Source organism: Abramis brama (assembly GCF_963993115.1).
Source record: "Abramis brama genome assembly, chromosome: 3".
NCBI lineage: Eukaryota > Metazoa > Chordata > Actinopteri > Cypriniformes > Leuciscidae > Abramis > Abramis brama.
Window position 1 is genome coordinate 37,436,149 of NC_139965.1, and position 18,617 is coordinate 37,454,765.

General features: G+C 43.3%; 2 protein-coding genes across 6 annotated transcripts in view; one reads left to right on the forward strand and one right to left on the reverse strand.

Moving 5' to 3' along the window:
• The window catches only part of LOC311079589 (uncharacterized protein), a 53,624-nt gene that overhangs the window by 28,019 nt on the left and 6,988 nt on the right, over positions 1-18,617 (reverse strand). The window lies entirely within an intron of this gene.
• Positions 1-18,617, forward strand: part of dpy19l3 (dpy-19 like C-mannosyltransferase 3) — a 58,301-nt gene that overhangs the window by 19,328 nt on the left and 20,356 nt on the right. For all 3 annotated transcript variants that reach the window (XM_084109154.1, XM_084109155.1, XM_084109156.1), the window contains exons 8-16: positions 303-437; positions 521-652; positions 1,666-1,767; positions 1,974-2,047; positions 2,343-2,501; positions 3,347-3,469; positions 3,893-4,004; positions 5,067-5,123; positions 5,433-5,515. In XM_084109154.1, the coding sequence (XP_083965280.1) occupies positions 303-437; positions 521-652; positions 1,666-1,767; positions 1,974-2,047; positions 2,343-2,501; positions 3,347-3,469; positions 3,893-4,004; positions 5,067-5,123; positions 5,433-5,515 (977 nt within the window). The remainder of the gene's footprint in view (positions 1-302; positions 438-520; positions 653-1,665; positions 1,768-1,973; positions 2,048-2,342; positions 2,502-3,346; positions 3,470-3,892; positions 4,005-5,066; positions 5,124-5,432; positions 5,516-18,617) is intronic.

Sequence of the window (18,617 nt, forward strand, 5' to 3'; positions counted from 1 at the left end):
AGGCAGTAAGTTGAGATAAATGTTTCTGACTGCTTGCTGCTGTGGAATAGTTTTGTGAAATATGAAATGGAGGTTAGCAATTTCAAGTGTATTTATGATATATTTACTCTGCTGAACACATATTTGTTCTCTCTCAGTATGTTCCCTCAGCACAGACTCTAATTGCTTTCCTGACATATGGTATATCACTAAAAACATTATCATTGTATGAGCTCTGAAGAAAGAACAAGGTTTTTGTATGTTTGGTTGTCTGGGTGGTTAAAGTTGAACATCATTTTGCATTCATGTACTTTCAACCACAGAGGGTGGTGCTGTGGCTGGTGTTCGTCTCCACCTTCTGCTTCTGTTTGACATGGCAATTCAATCAGTTTGTCCTGCTGGTGCAGGCCCTTATAATCTTTACTTTGGATTGCCTGGACTTCTTCACAGCGGAACAGGTGATGCTCAAACACACATATTGGAGACCTTCCACCTTTTGGAGTTCATGTGAGGTTGGATATTCATTTCTTTCTCTCTGCAGGTGGTCTCGCTTTATCTGATGCAGGTGTTGAGTCTGTTATTGGTGTGGTTACTGCAGTTCTGCAATTCTATGATTCTGGGTTCTCTGGTGCTCAGCTTCATTGTGTCTGTTCTCTTCATCAAACACTTCCAGGTCAGTGTCCATCTCAGTACATGAATTTTAAAATAGTAAAAAAAAAAGTAGGGGTATAACACCTGTATTTTGTGATTCTAAGAACACATCATCACTCCTTTTATCTTGTATTTTGCATGAAATCCTAGATAACACACGCACACACACATAAATATATATATATATCTTATGTATCTATTCTATTCAATATGTAGAAGGAGATTTTTAATGTGCTTATCTGTAATTTTTTCACTAAAATATTCTGGCAGATGTTAGACTGACATTAAGCAAATGTCCTTGCGACATTTATGGTTTAGAATGCACTGTATATGTTAATCTGCTCCTTAAAGATGTTAATCAGATGTTTGTACACAAATATGAACACGATGCTTTCCAGATGATCTCGGTGATGAACTGTACATTGTGCTTACTGGGATGTGAGCTCTAGTATTGTGTTCTGAATTACAAAACAGAATTTAAATAAAGGAAACCCTATTTGGGCAGATAAGTTTTAACAATTTAAAAAGATTTGTGCGGTTGCTCTCATATATAAGATAAGGCATGTAGGAGGTACAACATTGCTTATTTTTTTATTGAACTTTTCTTATTTCTTATTGTTTTTTTAACTGACACTTGTTACCCATTTAAAAGAGATTGTTACCCATTATGATTTCGACTTTTAAGCGGTGGAATAGAAAAATGACAGTTCTAGTATGTACAGTATGCACAAAATGTATGTATGTGCAAAAAAGAATTACAGGCTCACTAATGTATTTTATCCTAATAATCCCATATGCTACACGATTACATTACAGGTCAAACACATTAGATGGAAACAATATCTAAATACAGCAGGCAAAATAGGGCTTTATACTAAAACAATGTTTACTTGAAACAATTTATCGTATTTGTTTTTCTGTACGAACCTTATCTGTGTTTCCTAAGGTCCAATTCTGTTGTGATTAAAAACAGAGGCTAAGAATATTGTTGTTGTTTATTTATTAATACCTGCTGTGTACGTGTATGGCTTTCAGACGGGGTTAAAGACGGGCGGATTTGTTATACGAGTAGGAAAACTGGCTCTTCACACACTCCTAGTCCTCACATTAACTTTCACCATCAATTATTCAGCCAAGGTGAGCTATGAATCGTGTTCTACATCGTCCACCCCGTCATTAATGATACAGTACAGCTTCTCTACCTGCTCCTCCTGAGACAAAGCTTTACGTTCACTCTCACTGTCTTTCTTCATATCTCATTCTCATAAAAACCCACATCCCCAATCTCATGAGACACTCACATGAATGACTTCATCCTTCACTCTCTCCATTTTAATTGACAGAAAATACTCCAACTGAAATCGGATGAGCACATCTTTAAATTCATAAAGGCCAAGTTTGGCTTCGGGGCAACGAGGTAAGTCTTTGGTCATCTCTTGTGGTGCTACATCTATGCCTTTATCATCAGTCAAATGCCATATTGTGGTGTCTTATTCAGAAGTGAGATCTACTCAGAGACGAGAGCGAGCCATTAATCCGCTGTGATTAAATGGGTTCAGCTCTGGTGAAAAAATAACATCTGGAACACAATATAATCTGCTCATCCACTAGATATTTATCACGCCATTTCAGTTGATCAGATGAATTGCTGCTCCCAATAATCTGTATAATACATATGCAGCCCGCACTCCCTCCCTGCCTCTTTCTTTCAGAGACTTTGATGCCAGTCTCTATCTGTGCGAAGAGGCATTTGGCTTGTTGCCATTGGATACATTTGAGCGGTTGGCTGGCACTGTGCTGCTCTATCCATATCTGTGCACCCTCAGTGTGCTGTTCATCTTACTGCTGCTGGTGGCACTCTCTAATCTCAGGTAAAAATACTGCATCGTTTTCACTACTGCAATGTGTTCTACACATTAATGAGACGTGTTTCTGGGAATTTAAATATTCTCATTATGTTCACTTTTCTAATTAGAGCACAGAAATAGGCTGAAAAATGACCAATAGTGCAGTCATTATGGTTTCATAAACACCTTGAGCACAGGTCATAATGCTAATTTATAATTATAGTTATTAGTCTTTATTAGATGTGCTACATAATAATTGGACTCTAGATGTGTTTTTTTTAATTTTTTTTATTAGGGCTTTTAAATGCATGTTATTAGTTCAAAGCTGATTGCGGTTGCTTTAAGGGCTGCTTGGCCCTCTTTTTGGTTATCATTTCTTATCAGAATCACAGGAGCCCACAAACACCCAGAGGCCTTGCACCACACACACACACACACACACACACACACACACAATGTGTTTTCATGATTTGTGGGGACTTTCCGTAGACATAATGAAACTGTATATTCTATCCCCTTACACTAAACCTACCCATTACAGAAAACTTTCTGCAATTTTACATTTTCAAAAAACATCACTTAGTATGATTTATAAGCTGTTTTCCTCATGGGTGACCAAAAAATGTCCCTGCAAGGACAAGGATTTCGGATATTGCCATCTGTGTGGGGACATTTTGTAGGGTTTACCAGGACACACACACAAACACACTAATTAACACACTATTAACCCTTCTGTACATAAAGAAAAAAACACACACACACAAATTCAGAATAATGCCACTGATCTTAACTGCCTTTAGGTTTTAGTGCATGGTTGTGTTATTTCTTTTTTTTCCCTATCTTGTTTGATTCCTTATTCTTCTTCCCAGCACAAATGGGTCATGCCAAGCGAGCAGGGAGAACGAGGACAGGACCTTTAGTATGCGGCCGGACGTCGCTTACAATCTCTTGCACACCGTCTTCTTTGGCCTGCTCGCCTTTTCCACTATGAGGTAAACAACTTGGAAAAAAAATGTAAAGTTTTGTTGCTTTCATAGCACGTATCTCTTTCCCTCAATGCAAATATTTTCCTTCTGTATTTTCCTCACTCCGCCGTCTGTAATTTCATTCCCTGCTGCTGCCGCTATGGTGCATCTCAATTTCACCCTCTTCTCCGCTACCACTTTAATTCCCTGTCCCCTGCACCGCTTCTGCTTTGTGCTCTTATTCATCTTATTAGTCCGTTTGATAGTTCATTCTGAATTTTAATGAGGAATGAATTATGGTTAAACATTGCGATATCGTTTCATAAAGTTTAGTTTGGTGTCAGAATAGTAATAGAGTTGAAAATTAATGCTATTTCAGTCTTTCGTGTTTGCAATGTTTTGTCTGAGCTTTAGAAAGCACCAATAGATTTCTATCTTTGCTGCTGGCAGAATGAAATATTTGTGGACTGGCCATATGTGTGCATTCACTGCCTTTGGGGTCTGTGGAAAGGAGGTGTGGACGTTGTATCTGAGAGTCCTCCACTGCAACACAAAAACCACGGTGAGATACTGAGATCTCACAGACACACACACACACACGAAAAAAGGAAAAAAGAAAGAACATTTTGTTAAATATTATTACAATTTAAAATAACTTTTCTATTTTAATACACTTTAAAATGTAATTTATTCCTGTGATGGAAAAACTGATTTTTCAGCATCATTACTCCAGTCTTCAGTGTCACATGATCCTTCAGAAATCATTCTAATATGCTGATTTGCTGTTCAAGAAACATTTCTTCTTATTATTGAAAACAGAGAGGGAGAGAGGGAGAGGGACTACTACCTAATGCACAATTTTGCTGCATATGCCTATTAATCTTAAATTAATTTGTATAAAATGGTCAGGAAAATGTTTATACTTTCAGATTATTTAAATGTAGTGCGGCAATTTTCAGCATTTTATTATAGTGTTTCTTGTTTTGGCTGGAAAGCTCACTGCTGACTTAGTGTTTTACCCCAAAGCATATGATACACTTTGCCCCACTGCTGCCATTTTGGAAAAAAATGCTTCATTTAATAATTCATGGCTAGTCTTTAGCTGACAAATTACATTGTTTTATATATAGGTAATTTACCAACATATTTATATGAAAATAAATGTATTTTACGTTTTATACATGTTCATAATTTACATGAGACGGCATTCTAAATCATTTTAGCATAAAATACTGCTCACTTTTTCCTCGTATGCCTTAAGGGGTAAAACTTTCCCAGTTTGCCTAGTCTACCCCCTCTCCCCTATATTCAATACAAGCAATAGCAAAATGCACAGGTCTGTAATTGAATCCATTGCATGTTTATAGAAGCCCACAAACCAAAGATACACTATGCATGTATAATTGGGAAGCTATAATGCTCAATGCTATAAACTGATATTGAGTTTCAGTGAGGCATGATTTTCTTTCTTCTGCATAAATATTCCCTTGTCCACGCAACTGAAAATTTAATTTCCCCACTAGGTGGCAATGTAGTTACAGCCCTCGAGCCTAGACAATTACATCCTGTTTCTTCCTATTTATGTAGATATTGATCCATTTATGTTATTAACCTGTTTCCACAGATGAGACTGATCAGGTACTCTGTTCCAATTGTAATTCTGGCGTTTCTTTATTACAAGGTAAGACATTTTTCATCTATGCTGTTATGTATCTATTTGCATAAATTGCTAAGCTGCCTGGGTGGCTGTTCTCCATAAATAGTCATGCAGGAATCCGAATGCACACAAATGGAATTCGTATCCCACTGTGTGTGTTGTTTAGGAGAGTTTGGATTCTGCCATGCTTTCAGATATGAATTGTGCGAATTTGTGTATGTGGATGTTTGATTATTGTGCTGTTTTGTTGATCATTGATTATTGTGAGTCATTCCCATTACAGCAGTCTCACACTTTCACTCCATCTCAATTGAGCTGTCTTTCTGTTGACAGTTCTGGCCCAGAATGATGGAAGAGATTTCTGAACTGAGAGAGTTTTATGACCCAGACACTGTGGAGCTAATGGAGTGGATCAGGTAAAGCAGCAGTAATCTTCCTCTTACACGCTACAAGCAAACACTCGCAGACAACCATCGAACCTGCGGTCTGTAACCTTAAGCCTGGAACACACCAAGCCAATGGTCGGCCGTCTGGCAGTTTTTGTGCGTCGGTTTTCTCAGTGTGTTCCGCACCGTCGGCAGAAATTGGTCCTCGTCTGCTTTTTTCCGGCCGATTCGACATGTTGAATCGGCGTCGGGCCGTCGGTGAAAGAGGGAACTCTGATTGGCTGTTCAGCTTAGTGAACGAGTCAGTGCGTGAGAATAATAGCAAAACAGCGAGCAAAGAAGTCAAAACGGTACAGATAGAAGGCTGTTCTAATGTTATGTCATCTTATGCCTGGTTCACACTACAGGAGTTTTAGGCCTGTATGCCCGATTTACTCCTCCCGAGAATCTGAGAAAAAATCTTGTCGAGGACCTCGATCGGTTCCGATGTTCGGCGCAGATTATCTGGTAATGTGAGGCGTTCACAGATCGAATCTTGCACCTCCCGATCTGCTCTCACACAAATCGGGCTCGCCCCGATCACATCAAACATGTTTGATATTTAAGATTTTTAATCGGGATGAGCAAGACTGTGATTACGTCAGTGCTGTCAAAATAGCCAAGAAACAAGTAGGGCTGTCTTGGTGAAGGAATTTCCCTTGAGGTAATTTTGAGTGAATCAACAGCGCGATATGCTCTTTTATCTCCATTTATTTATTTATTGTTACGCTGTGGTCAGCAGGCACAAAGACAGGTACATGTTCAGTAATGAAACCAAAACTAAAAAGCGCGTTAAAACGAAGGGATTAAAATGAAGATACAATGTCAAAATAGGGTCCACATAATATAATAAACACAACATAAACCTGACAATGAGCTTGTTAGGCCATTGTTATATAACAGTTAATTCCTTGAATCTCACTCTACGAGTGGCTTTCTGCTGATATTTCACCAGTATTGGCATTGAAAGTCTCGGCGCATTCTAGACTGGCTGTCACTCAGTCATTAAACTGTTCATTCAACGGAAATGTAAAAATGCGGATGCATTCACAGATAGATGTAATGAAACAAGCTGTTCATTATTTTAATATTTAATTTAAACTTTGAGCTCCACTTTACAAGACTCAGCTGAGCAGCAATGCGGCGCATGGGCAACGCTGAAGCTGATGCGTCAATTCATGATCAATGGCATCGATTCATTGTATTGACCAGCGCTGACGCCATTCATGAGACATATCCTTAAAAGGATGATTTTTGAAAGATTTCGCTTTCCTTGGTCACGGCTACCTTTTCACCAATATGGCTTGATATGAAGGTACACCCGTCGCTATGGGTGGCCAGGGGGCCGGGCCCGCCCCCAAAAATGCTTGTGTTGTGCCCCCCCCACTTGAGGCACAGATCTCTTTAAAAAAGTACTTTAATTTTTATTTTATATGATCATAGTTGCTAATTTTGTGTTGCATTAATGTTGCATTCTTTATCATTAAAACATAAAAAATATAAAGGATCCATTTGCGATCCATTCCATTCTGAAGAAACAAACAACGCAGTTTAGGCTACATGCTTCGTCGTTGTTGCATTATTCATTAAAATAATAATTAATAAATGCACGCACAATTATCCGTGAACTTGATAAATGTTTTACTATGCACAAACAAATGCCTTTCAACTTATGTGTGCAAAATTCAGAATTAAATGAATGTGCCGCAATTTGTAGAAATAGAGAGTCTGTAGGCCTACTATATGTGTTGTAGCCATTAAATAAGCGTATTTAGTTTCATATTTGTTAAAATATTATAATGTTATTTTTTTCCATCTATGTTGATTATGAAAAGTGAACAGCACGAGTAAGATATGATGCGCAATGTATCGGGAGACATAGAGTGGGTCAGACATGATTTTGACCACTTCATTAAGTTTTGTTTTGTAGAAAGCCTTTCTTTAAAGTGAATTTCGTTTTGTATAAATTGTTTCTTAATTTATATCATTTTTTTTATCAACCAATTGCCTGGATTTAATAAGTAAGAAGTAAATATAGCAGACAATATAATCATGACTTGGAGGCGCCGGCGCGGTCACTTGCATTGCTCGTGAACTGGAGCGCATCTCATCATAAATTAATCACACACTCCTCATCATCACACAATCTGTTTTTATTTAGCTTTATGCTGTATGCTATGCACTGTATTAGCTTTATGCGATGGAGCTTGTTCTGTTTTTTTTGTTTATTTTTTTTTACACGTAGAATAATAATTCATATAACTGAGATGTTTCCACAAGCAGATTTTTATTATAACTGCTACACGCACATGTCTGTCATGTGTGGTCCTTAATGTTTCTTGCACAAAGCAATCGCACTTTAAGAAAAAATGTCTTTTACACCACAAGTTAACGCCACATGACACATAACCCAAAGACAACGACAAACATGACAACACCATGCACATAATTTGGTAAGCGGTAAAAAACTAAAACAATGAGTCACTGATTTGCATATTCATGATGCCATGCATGCTGGGAAACAGAATCTAGCATCTGCACCTGAGAAATCACTGTATATTGTATTTCGTAGGGGGTTAAAAAGGAAAAGTGGCACTTCACATCCATAAAAATGCCGTTTTCTGGATCAAACTATTATACAATGTCTTTCCACTCCTCTCTATTTCACTCCATTACGAATTGTGAAGGTCATGAATAAAAAGCTGCAGTGAATGCTCTATTCATTCTATTAGATTTGCAGCAGTAAGGCAGCATGTACCTGTGAACTGGGCCGGTTTAAAATGGACGTCATGAATTAGACATTAGCTGCTGGAGAGACTCCAGCGGTTGGCAACAGAGGGTTTCATCAATGACACCATTCTTACTGCAAGTAACGTGCGAAAAAAAAACAGTCAATTGCTCATAGTCAAGTTTATATGTGTGAGAAAGAGTGAGACATTTGATCTGCAGTGACACAGGTGATCTCTCCCTGAAGAAAATGCGATTTGTGTCAGGGATTAGTGGGTGAGTTCCCTTGGCTGACGCTGTGGCATTAAGCCGCTTCTACACGCTAATTAACCATCAGATGAAAGAGTTAAGCGGGATCACTTCACACTTCTGTCTGTGCTTGGCTTGCCAAAGTCTGCACTGTTTTATATGCAGATTACCAGAGATCATCTTCTGCCTAGAAGGGAGGGTGAGCATGAAAAGCGTATCGAGGAGAGTGGCAGTATCAGACTCCTTTAACCATGATTGGAACTTACTGCACAATAAACCACATACTGTGGCACAATGTGAAGAGGGAGGGCGAACAACTACAACTGTGAAAGTATCGCTGTCAAGCTATCTTTTGATTTATCTTGAGCTAAAAGCAACACACTAGACACTACGTATGATTTTATAGTGAGTGGTTAAAAGTTCCTATTTCTTCACTTTTATGCATGAGATTTCCCTTTTTATTAGACAGCTGTGTAGTGTAGAGTGACAGGTACTGTGCTTCAAAACCTAGTGAGCTGCCTTACTGTTTACTGCCTACATAGGCAGCATCCTCAGGAGTGTTTTATTTGGAATGCTGTAGGCAGATACTCTGTGTTATTATAACACTCCTTACGTGAAGCACACAGAAGACTTGACTCCAAAAATGTTTAAAATAGCATGAGAAAGCTATTCGTCAGCATTCGCATTCATCTCAATGGCTAGAAGTATGCCATTTGAAATCTGCTATCTTTGCTCTTGGCATAATCTTAAGAATTATGAGTATTGTATGCAAATTAACCATACTATCACTTAACAACCTCAGAGCTCATGGTACATCTGTCTTGAGGATTTATATGCTATCATTGTCTCTGTGGAGAAAATAAATGGGATATTTAGTCTAGATCCCGATTGTTGTGCTCTACCCCGGCTTTAGCTTGTTGTTAAAAGAATAGTTCACCCCAAAATTAAAACATTCCCATAATTTACTCTGCCTCAAGCCATTCTAGGTGTATATGTCTTTCTTCTTTCAGCCGGACACAATCTGAGTTATATTAAATAACATCCTGCCTCATCCCAGCTTTGTAATGGCATTGAATAGTGCCTGAGTTTTTGAAGCTCCAAAAAAAGCCACTGTCTGTCATTAAAGTAATCCACACGACTCCAGTGGGTTAATTAATGCCTTCCGAAGCGATGTGTTTTTTGTAAGAAAAATATCCATATTTAAAACATTACAATCTTTGTCTTCTGGCAACAGCCGTACACGCATTCACGAGAGAGTCGAGTTCCAGAGGAAAGGTGACCTCTGATCCAACGTAGGACGTAGCACCTCTTCTCTTATATCGAAATCTTCCAATGTTTTTCTTTAAAGCTACTCGTTTTAGATGTCTAATTCATGACCGGCATTTTGTTTTGCTCTATCCTCTTTCGTGTTCGTCATTTCTCACCTAAACTTACGATATGCCTATGTCCTACATCATGTTGGGTCAGAGGTCACCCTTCCACCAGAACCCGACTCTCTCGTGAACGTGCGTATGGCCGTTGTCGGAAGTCAGTGATTATAATTTATAAAGGTTTTTTGTTTTTTTGTTTTTGTTTTGTTTTGGAGCTTCAAAGACTAGGGCACTATTAAGCCAGTGCAAAGCTGGAAAGATCCCAGTTAATAATGCAATATTCTGAAATAGCAGGATATATAACACTCTTTTAAATTGTAATTAGATTTTTTTTAAATTATTTGCGTTGATGCTGAGTGAATTTTAAGTGTTTCTGTAATCAACAGTCTCTTACTTCATCTTCGCCATGAAATGGAAATTGTGTTTTTCATTTTTTTCATTCAAAAAGCCATTTCACTCGGATATACTTCACAATAGGGAAGAATAGACTATGTAGGGCTGGACTTGACTTTGTCCATCTGGAATTGATTGGTTCGTTGGATTGTTGTCGTTTGCTAATTGCTGTGATCCCATGTGAGTGACGGTTTTCTGTATTTCACTTTTTGTTGAAATCAAATAATTGAAATCAACAATAGATGGCTTTACCATCTGTGCATTGTACATACTGCTAAGCCCAAAGTCAGTTCACTCTGTGGTAGGGCTGAACGATGTAATCGCAATTTTTTTTTTTTTTTTTTCGCGCAGCTTGTCACGCTCCATCTGAAAGCACTGTGAGTTTGAGTCACTTATAACGTGCATTTTAAAAAACAACACGTGTCAAACATCTTTCCAAAACATGAGAAGCATTTATGAACCTCTTGTCCAACAACAGACAACATTTAATAACATGCATTTACTCCAAACTCGCTTCATAACGACAGTTGAGCATCCTTCTGTGAGATGATGTGCCTTCTTACACAGAATAAGGCAGTCGTGTATTTATAAGTCATGTTTAATCAAAACGTTTCAATCTTCTGTTTATTCAGCTACAACGATAGGGTTCTCTTACGAGAGTCCTCTCGTACTGCGTTTTTGTAAAAACGCTACGGGAAAAGTCTCTTTTCACAAAATACTGAAGCAAAAAATTATCCTTAATTTTCCATATATGTAAAGCGCGTTGCAGCAGTACACAGCTATGGCGAGACAGCTTGCTCGCTCATTGGCTGTTCTGCGGCAACTGCATAAGCCTATCGAGCGAGGCCTGAAGTGACGTCAGGCCAATGAGGGCGCTTCGCGCCCTCCTTGCCACTTCCCGCCGAGACGGGTGTGGCTAACCTCTATAAAAGGAGCTCGAAAAGGCTGATTCACTTGATTTTCATCGCCGAAGCGAACCAGAGTGAACCGTACGCACGGCAGAGAACGCAGTACTCGTTCCCTCTTCTAGAGAGAACCGAGGTTACGTTAGTAACCGAGTACGTTCTCTTACGAGAGTCCTCTCGTACTGCGTTTTTGTAAAAACGCTACGGGAACCCCTTGTAAAACGCCGTGCGTGCTGGGATAAAACACCGATCACTGGAAGCTAACCCAGGTATACAGTGCATAATCACCAGATAGACTCACAGAGAGTCTGGGAATAAGGGGGGGGGACCTTAATTCCCTATATTGTAGCGTCCGCAGACGCAAAACATGACCTCACAGAGAGAGTCTAGAGACAAAAGGGGAATCCCCCCGTCCTTATATGGCCGCGTCCGCAGACGCGAATATGACATCACATAGACAGGGTGGGGAACCTGAACTAATGTGTGCAAATCACTCTGTTTGTTCCCCGAGAGGCAACTGCAGACGTGTTTTTTGCAGCCCACGAGCACGTGGTACATGCCTGCAAGCAAACGCCAGTGTGGATAATACTCGCGCTGACTTTGTCTATGTATATTCACTGTGGTCCAGTGGTAGATTCTTAGGCTTTCGCGCGGGGGATCCGAGTTCGAATCCCGGGTCTGCCGGCAGAAAATATTTATGCCGCCGAATGCAAATCACTCTGTTTGTTCCCCGAGAGGCAACTGCAGACGTGTTTTTTGCAGCCCACGAGCACGTGGTACATGGCCGGACTTCTACCGAAGTCCCGGCCACGGCCGATGATGCTATATGTGTAGAGAAGATGCCCACTGCCTAGTGCCCATACCTACACACTAGCACAGCCCTTCACACAGGGCCCGCGCTCATATATTCGACTCGGGTCGATCACGCACACAACATAGTGAACGTGCCCACTGCCTAGTGCCCACAAACACTATGTTCTGCATGCCTTGTGGTTTCTGTAAAGACGAAACCTGTGTGCATTCACTCTGCTCAGGCAGACAGTGCACTCATTGCAGTAACTGTGCCCGCTCTCCCGCGCCCACACTTACTCACGGCCATTATATGTCCTACGGGACTCGCCCAGCCCTCCTTTGCTCGGTTAAACACCGCAGCGGGGTCGAGCGCAGGCATTCTGTCCGCTGTGATCAGCGCGCTTCCCCCTCGGTAGAACGCGCTTCATAAAAGAATTTAAATAAATAAAAATCCCGGCTGCGGCCGATGGTGCTTCAGGTGTAGAGCAGATGCCCACTGCCCAGTGCCCATGCCTGCACACAAGCACAGCCCTACACTCAGGGCTCGCGCACATAAAATCGACTCAGGTCGATTGCGCTTCCAACATAGTAAAAGTGCCCACTTCCCAGTGCCCACGAACACTATGTCTCACAGATCACAGGCTCTCTGTAAAAACGGGACCTGTGCGCGCTCGCTCTGCTCAGGCAGGCAGCGCGTCCAAAGCAGTGAATGTGCCCGTTTCCCGCCCACATTTACTCGCAGACAGCATGAGTCCCACGAGACTTTCTCAGCCCTCCCTCACTCAGTTAAGCACTGTAGTAGGGTCGAGGACGAGCGTTCTGCCCGCTGTAATAAGCGCGCTCCCCGCCTCGAATGTCACAGGCGTAACGCCTATGTTATTGCGCCCCGAAGCACCTCTGTTGCACGGCGAACAGAGCGCGCTTCGCATCCAACCCTTAGACAGCCATGCAGAGGCATGGGCAGCGCTTCCAGGGGTTTCGGACTGGGTGCTAGACATTATAAACAGAGGCTTCTCGCTACAGTTTTGTCGACGCCCTCCCCGCTTCACAGCGCGCGTCGAAACTACGGTGACTTTAGAAGTAGCACACCTACTTCGTGCCGAAATATCAAAACTGATGAGCAAAGGGGCGATAGAGCATGTATCCCAAGCTCAAAGCGAAGGGGGGCTATACAGCAGATACTTTCTGGTCCCCAAAAAGGACGGTGGTATCAGACCCATACTGGATCTAAGACGGCTGAACAGAGCATTAGTGAAACGCAGTTTCAAAATGCTCACGACCAGGAAAATCCTCGCGCATATTCGCCGAGGAGACTGGTTTATGTCGATAGATCTGAAGGACGTGTATTTTCAAATACAGATAGCGTCACATCACAGGCGATACTTGAGATTCGCCTTCGAGGGTCAGACATACCAGTATACAGTCCTGCCGTTCGGCTTGTCCCTGGCACCTCGTACATTTACGAAGTGCATGGACGCAGCGCTCGCCCCTCTCAGACTCAGAGGCATGCGAGTGCTGAACTATTTGGACGACTGGCTGATCCTAGCTCAATCACGATCACAGCTCGTGGAGCACAGAACCATTTTACTCGATCACCTCGAGAATCTTGGTATCACGGTCAATTGGACAAAGAGTTCGCTGAACCCCAGTCAAGCGATTTCGTTTCTGGGTACCATTCTGGACTCACAGTCTATGACAGCGCGGCTGTCGCCACAGCGCGTGCTGCACATTCAGCGCGCGGCGAGATCCTTCCGCTGCGGCGCGACTACCCCGCTCAGGAAGTTTCAAAGGATGCTGGGTCTCATGGCCTCAGCATCGCCAGTTCTTCAGCTGGGCTTGCTCCGCATGTGCCCTCTGCAGTTCTGGTTGAGAGCGCGAGTACCGCGCGGAGCGTGGGTGTCCGGCCGATTACGTCTCAAGGTCAATCAGAGCTGTGTGGCAGCCCTGATACCTTGGATGGCGGACGACTGGTACCGATCAGGTGTAAGCCTGGGGACTTCCTCGGGAGTGAGGATGGTGTCGACAGACGCATCCACCTCGGGATGGGGAGCGCTGCTCGAGGGCAGACCGTTCTTCGGCCTGTGGTCAGAACGAGAAAAGCTCCAACATATCAACTGCCTGGAAATGCTGGCAGTGCACAACGCGCTGACGCGTTTTTGTCCCCAAATCAAGGACCAACACGTCGTAGTCCGTTCGGACAACACGGCCGTGGTGTCCTACATAAATTGCCAGGGCGGTCTCAGATCCAGATCCCTGTACAGGCTGGCGAAACGCCTCCTAACATGGGCTCAGCACAATTTGCGCTCGCTGAGAGCAGTGCATGTGCCTGGGCTCCAGAATTTGGGCCCAGACAGACTGTCCAGGAACAACATTCCCCTGGGCGAATGGTCTCTACACCCACAAACAGTCCGGCTGTTGTGGGAGAGATTCGGCAGAGCGGAGTTGGACCTATTCGCGTCCCGCGAAAACGCTCATTGCCCTGTGTTCTTTTCCAAGAACGACAGCGCGCTGTCCCGGATGTGGCCGCGCTGCCCGCTATACGCTTTTCCCCCTGTCTCCCTCCTGCCTCAGGTGTTAGAGCGGGTCAGGGAAACAAAATGCTCAGTACTGCTTGTAGCACCGTTCTGGAAGAACCAAGCATGGTTTCCAGTCCTGATGCAGTTAGCAGACATCGCTCCATGGCCAGTGCCATTGAGGAAAGATCTCCTCTCGCAGGCCGGGGGCTCGATTTGGCACCCACACCCGGAGTTGTGGTCCCTTCATGTGTGGGCGCTCAACGGATATCCGTTGATCTCGCAGAGGGAGTGATGAATACCATCACTCAGGCTAGAGCACCGTCGACTAGGCGGTTTTATGCCTCGAAGTGGTCGGTTTTCTCCGGCTGGTGTACAGCTCGGGGCCTATCACCCCTCGATTGTGAGGTGACGGAGGTTCTCTCCTTCCTACAGGAGCTGTTGGATAAGGGCAGATCCCCTTCCACGCTCAAAGTTTATGTGGCGGCTATTGCAGCGTTCTCTGGAACAACGCTAGGTCAGTCACTAGGAAGGAACGATTTAGTCATCCGCTTCCTCAGGGGAGCTAGGAGGCTGAATCCTCCCAGACCTCCTTCAGTCCCTATGTGGGACCTTTCTACGGTTTTGGCGGCCATGAAAGGTGCCCCTTTCGAGCCTATCCAATCTATTAGCCTCAAACATTTGTCTTTTAAAACAGTGTTTTTGATGGCTCTCGCTTCGGTGAAGCGCATAGGCGACCTGCACGCGCTCTCCGTGAGCCCAGCATGCTTAGAGTTTGGACCTAATGACTCTAAAGTCATACTCAAACCTAGGCATGGTTATGTGCCAAAATCCCTCAACACGCCATTTCGGGCTCAGGTTATCTCCCTGTCTGCCTTGCCGGGATCAAGTGAGGAAGGGGACTCAAGTTTTCTTTGCCCCATTAGGGCTTTAAGAGCTTACGTGTCCCGCTCTTCTGTCTTCAGACAGACTGAGCAGCTCTTTGTCTCGTTCAGTGGACGTTCCAAGGGAATGGCTGTTTCGAAACAGAGCCTATCCAAATGGATAGTTGACGCCATAGCGCGGGCTTACACTGTCAAGGGCCTCCAGTGCCCGTTGGGCGTTAGAGCGCACTCCACGAGAGGCGTCGCCTCTTCGTGGGCTTGGTCTAGCGGGATTTCCTTACAGGACATATGTATGGCGGCAGGCTGGGCCTCGCCGTCTACGTTTATTAGGTTTTACAACCTAGAGGTTCCCGCCTTGCAGGCTAAGCTACTATCGGTGTAGTTGAATCAGCTGTCTAACTAGAACACTGAAATCGCATGCGCAGCGCGCTACCAACTGTTTTATGGGCAGAATTGTGTAAGACCCACATTTCCCACATTAGTTCAGGTTCCCCACCCTGTCTATGTGATGTCATATTCGCGTCTGCGGACGCGGCCATATAAGGACGGGGGGATTCCCCTTTTGTCTCTAGACTCTCTCTGTGAGGTCATGTTTTGCGTCTGCGGACGCTACAATATAGGGAATTAAGGTCCCCCCCCCTTATTCCCAGACTCTCTGTGAGTCTATCTGGTGATTATGCACTGTATACCTGGGTTAGCTTCCAGTGATCGGTGTTTTATCCCAGCACGCACGGCGTTTTACAAGGGGTTCCCGTAGCGTTTTTACAAAAACGCAGTACGAGAGGACTCTCGTAAGAGAACGTACTCGGTTACTAACGTAACCTCGGTTCTCTCTAGAAGAGGGAACGAGTACTGCGTTCTCTGCCGTGCATACGGTTCACTCTGGTTCGCTTCGGCGATGAAAATCAAGTGAATCAGCCTTTTCGAGCTCCTTTTATAGAGGTTAGCCACACCCGTCTCGGCGGGAAGTGGCAAGGAGGGCGCGAAGCGCCCTCATTGGCCTGACGTCACTTCAGGCCTCGCTCGATAGGCTTATGCAGTTGCCGCAGAACAGCCAATGAGCGAGCAAGCTGTCTCGCCATAGCTGTGTACTGCTGCAACGCGCTTTACATATATGGAAAATTAAGGATAATTTTTTGCTTCAGTATTTTGTGAAAAGAGACTTTTCCCGTAGCGTTTTTACAAAAACGCAGTACTCGTTCACAGTGAGGAAAATAAGTATTTGAACACCCTGCTATTTTGCAAGTTCTCCCACTTAGAAATCATGGAGGGGTCTGAAATTGTCATCGTAGGTGCATGTCCACTGTGAGAGACATAATCTAAAAAAAAAAATCCAGAAATCACAATATATGATTTTTTAACTATTTATTTGTATGATACAGCTGCAAATAAGTATTTGAACACCTGTCTATCAGCTAGAATTCTGACCCTCAAAGACCTGTTAGTCTGCCTTTAAAATGTCCACCTCCACTCCATTTATTGTCCTAAATTAGATGCACCTGTTTGAGGTCGTTAGCTGCATAAAGACACCTGTCCACCCCATACAATCAGTAAGAATCCAACTACTAACATGGCCAAGACCAAAGAGCTGTCCAAAGACACTAGAGACAAAATTGTACACCTCCACAAGGCTGGAAAGGGCTACGGGGAAATTGCCAAGCAGCTTGGTGAAAAAGGTCCACTGTTGGAGCAATCATTAGAAAATGGAAGAAGCTAAACATGACTGTCAATCTCCCTCGGACTGGGGCTCCATGCAAGATCTCACCTCGTGGGGTCTCAATGATCCTAAGAAAGGTGAGAAATCAGCCCAGAACTACACGGGAGGAGCTGGTCAATGACCTGAAAAGAGCTTGGACCACCGTTTCCAAGGTTACTGTTGGTAATACACTAAGACGTCATTGTTTGAAATCATGCATGGCACAGAAGGTTCCCCTGCTTAAACCAGCACATGTCAAGGCCCGTCTTAAGTTTGCCAATGACCATTTGGATGATCCAGAGGAGTCATGGGAGAAAGTCATGTGGTCAGATGAGACCAAAATAGAGCTTTTTGGTCATAATTCCACTAAACGTGTTTGGAGGAAGAAGAATGATGAGTACCATCCCAAGAACACCATCCCTACTGTGAAGCATGGGGGTGGTAGCATCATGCTTTGGGGGTGTTTTTCTGCACATGGGACAGGGCGACTGCACTGTATTAAGGAGAGGATGACCGGGGCCATGTATTGTGAGATTTTGGGGAACAACCTCCTTCCCTCAGTTAGAGCATTGAAGATGGGTCGAGGCTGGGTCTTCCAACATGACAATGACCCGAAGCACACAGCCAGGATAACCAAGGAGTGGCTCTGTAAGAAGCATATCAAGGTTCTGGCGTGGCCTAGCCAGTCTCCAGACCTAAACCCAATAGAGAATCTTTGGAGGGAGCTCAAACTCCGTGTTTCTCAGCGACAGCCCAGAAACCTGACTGATCTAGAGAAGATCTGTGTGGAGGAGTGGGCCGAAATCCCTCCTGCAGTGTGTGCAAACCTGGTGAAAAACTACAGGAAACGTTTGACCTCTGTAATTGCAAACAAAGGCTACTGTACCAAATATTAACATTGATTTTCTCAGGTGTTCAAATACTTATTTGCAGCTGTATCATACAAATAAATAGTTAAAAAATCATACATTGTGATTTCTGGATTTTTTTTTTAGATTATGTCTCTCACAGTGGACATGCACCTACGATGACAATTTCAGACCCCTCCATGATTTCTAAGTGGGAGAACTTGCAAAATAGCAGGGTGTTCAAATACTTATTTTCCTCACTGTATATATATTTGCAACAGTTATGTTAACAGCAATAATAAGATATTTCTTGTAATAAAAGCTATTCAGCTGATGGATGCCATCCTCTTGGGAACATCCCAGGTGAAAATAATGAGGAAATTACGTTGTCTTTCGTTGCTCCCTTCAGCAAGTGAGATCCAAACGGCTACATAATGACGCACGAGTGCCCTGCTCACTCCAAAGTCCCACTTCAAGGGCTCTGTCGTCTGCCCTTAGAAGGGAGTAGGGCATAGGGATAATCACAAGCAATAAGCGTGTCCCAGCCGGGGTTCGTCACTTATTGGGGTCCCCTGGAAACGTTTCCGTTGTGGTCTGTACTATTTACACCGCGTTTCTGTATTTGGTTGTGTTGTGAACTTTTGCAGCGCTTTTCTGTATTTGGTTATGTTGTGAATATTTGGAGCACACATGTGTTGTGAAACTGATTAAGATGT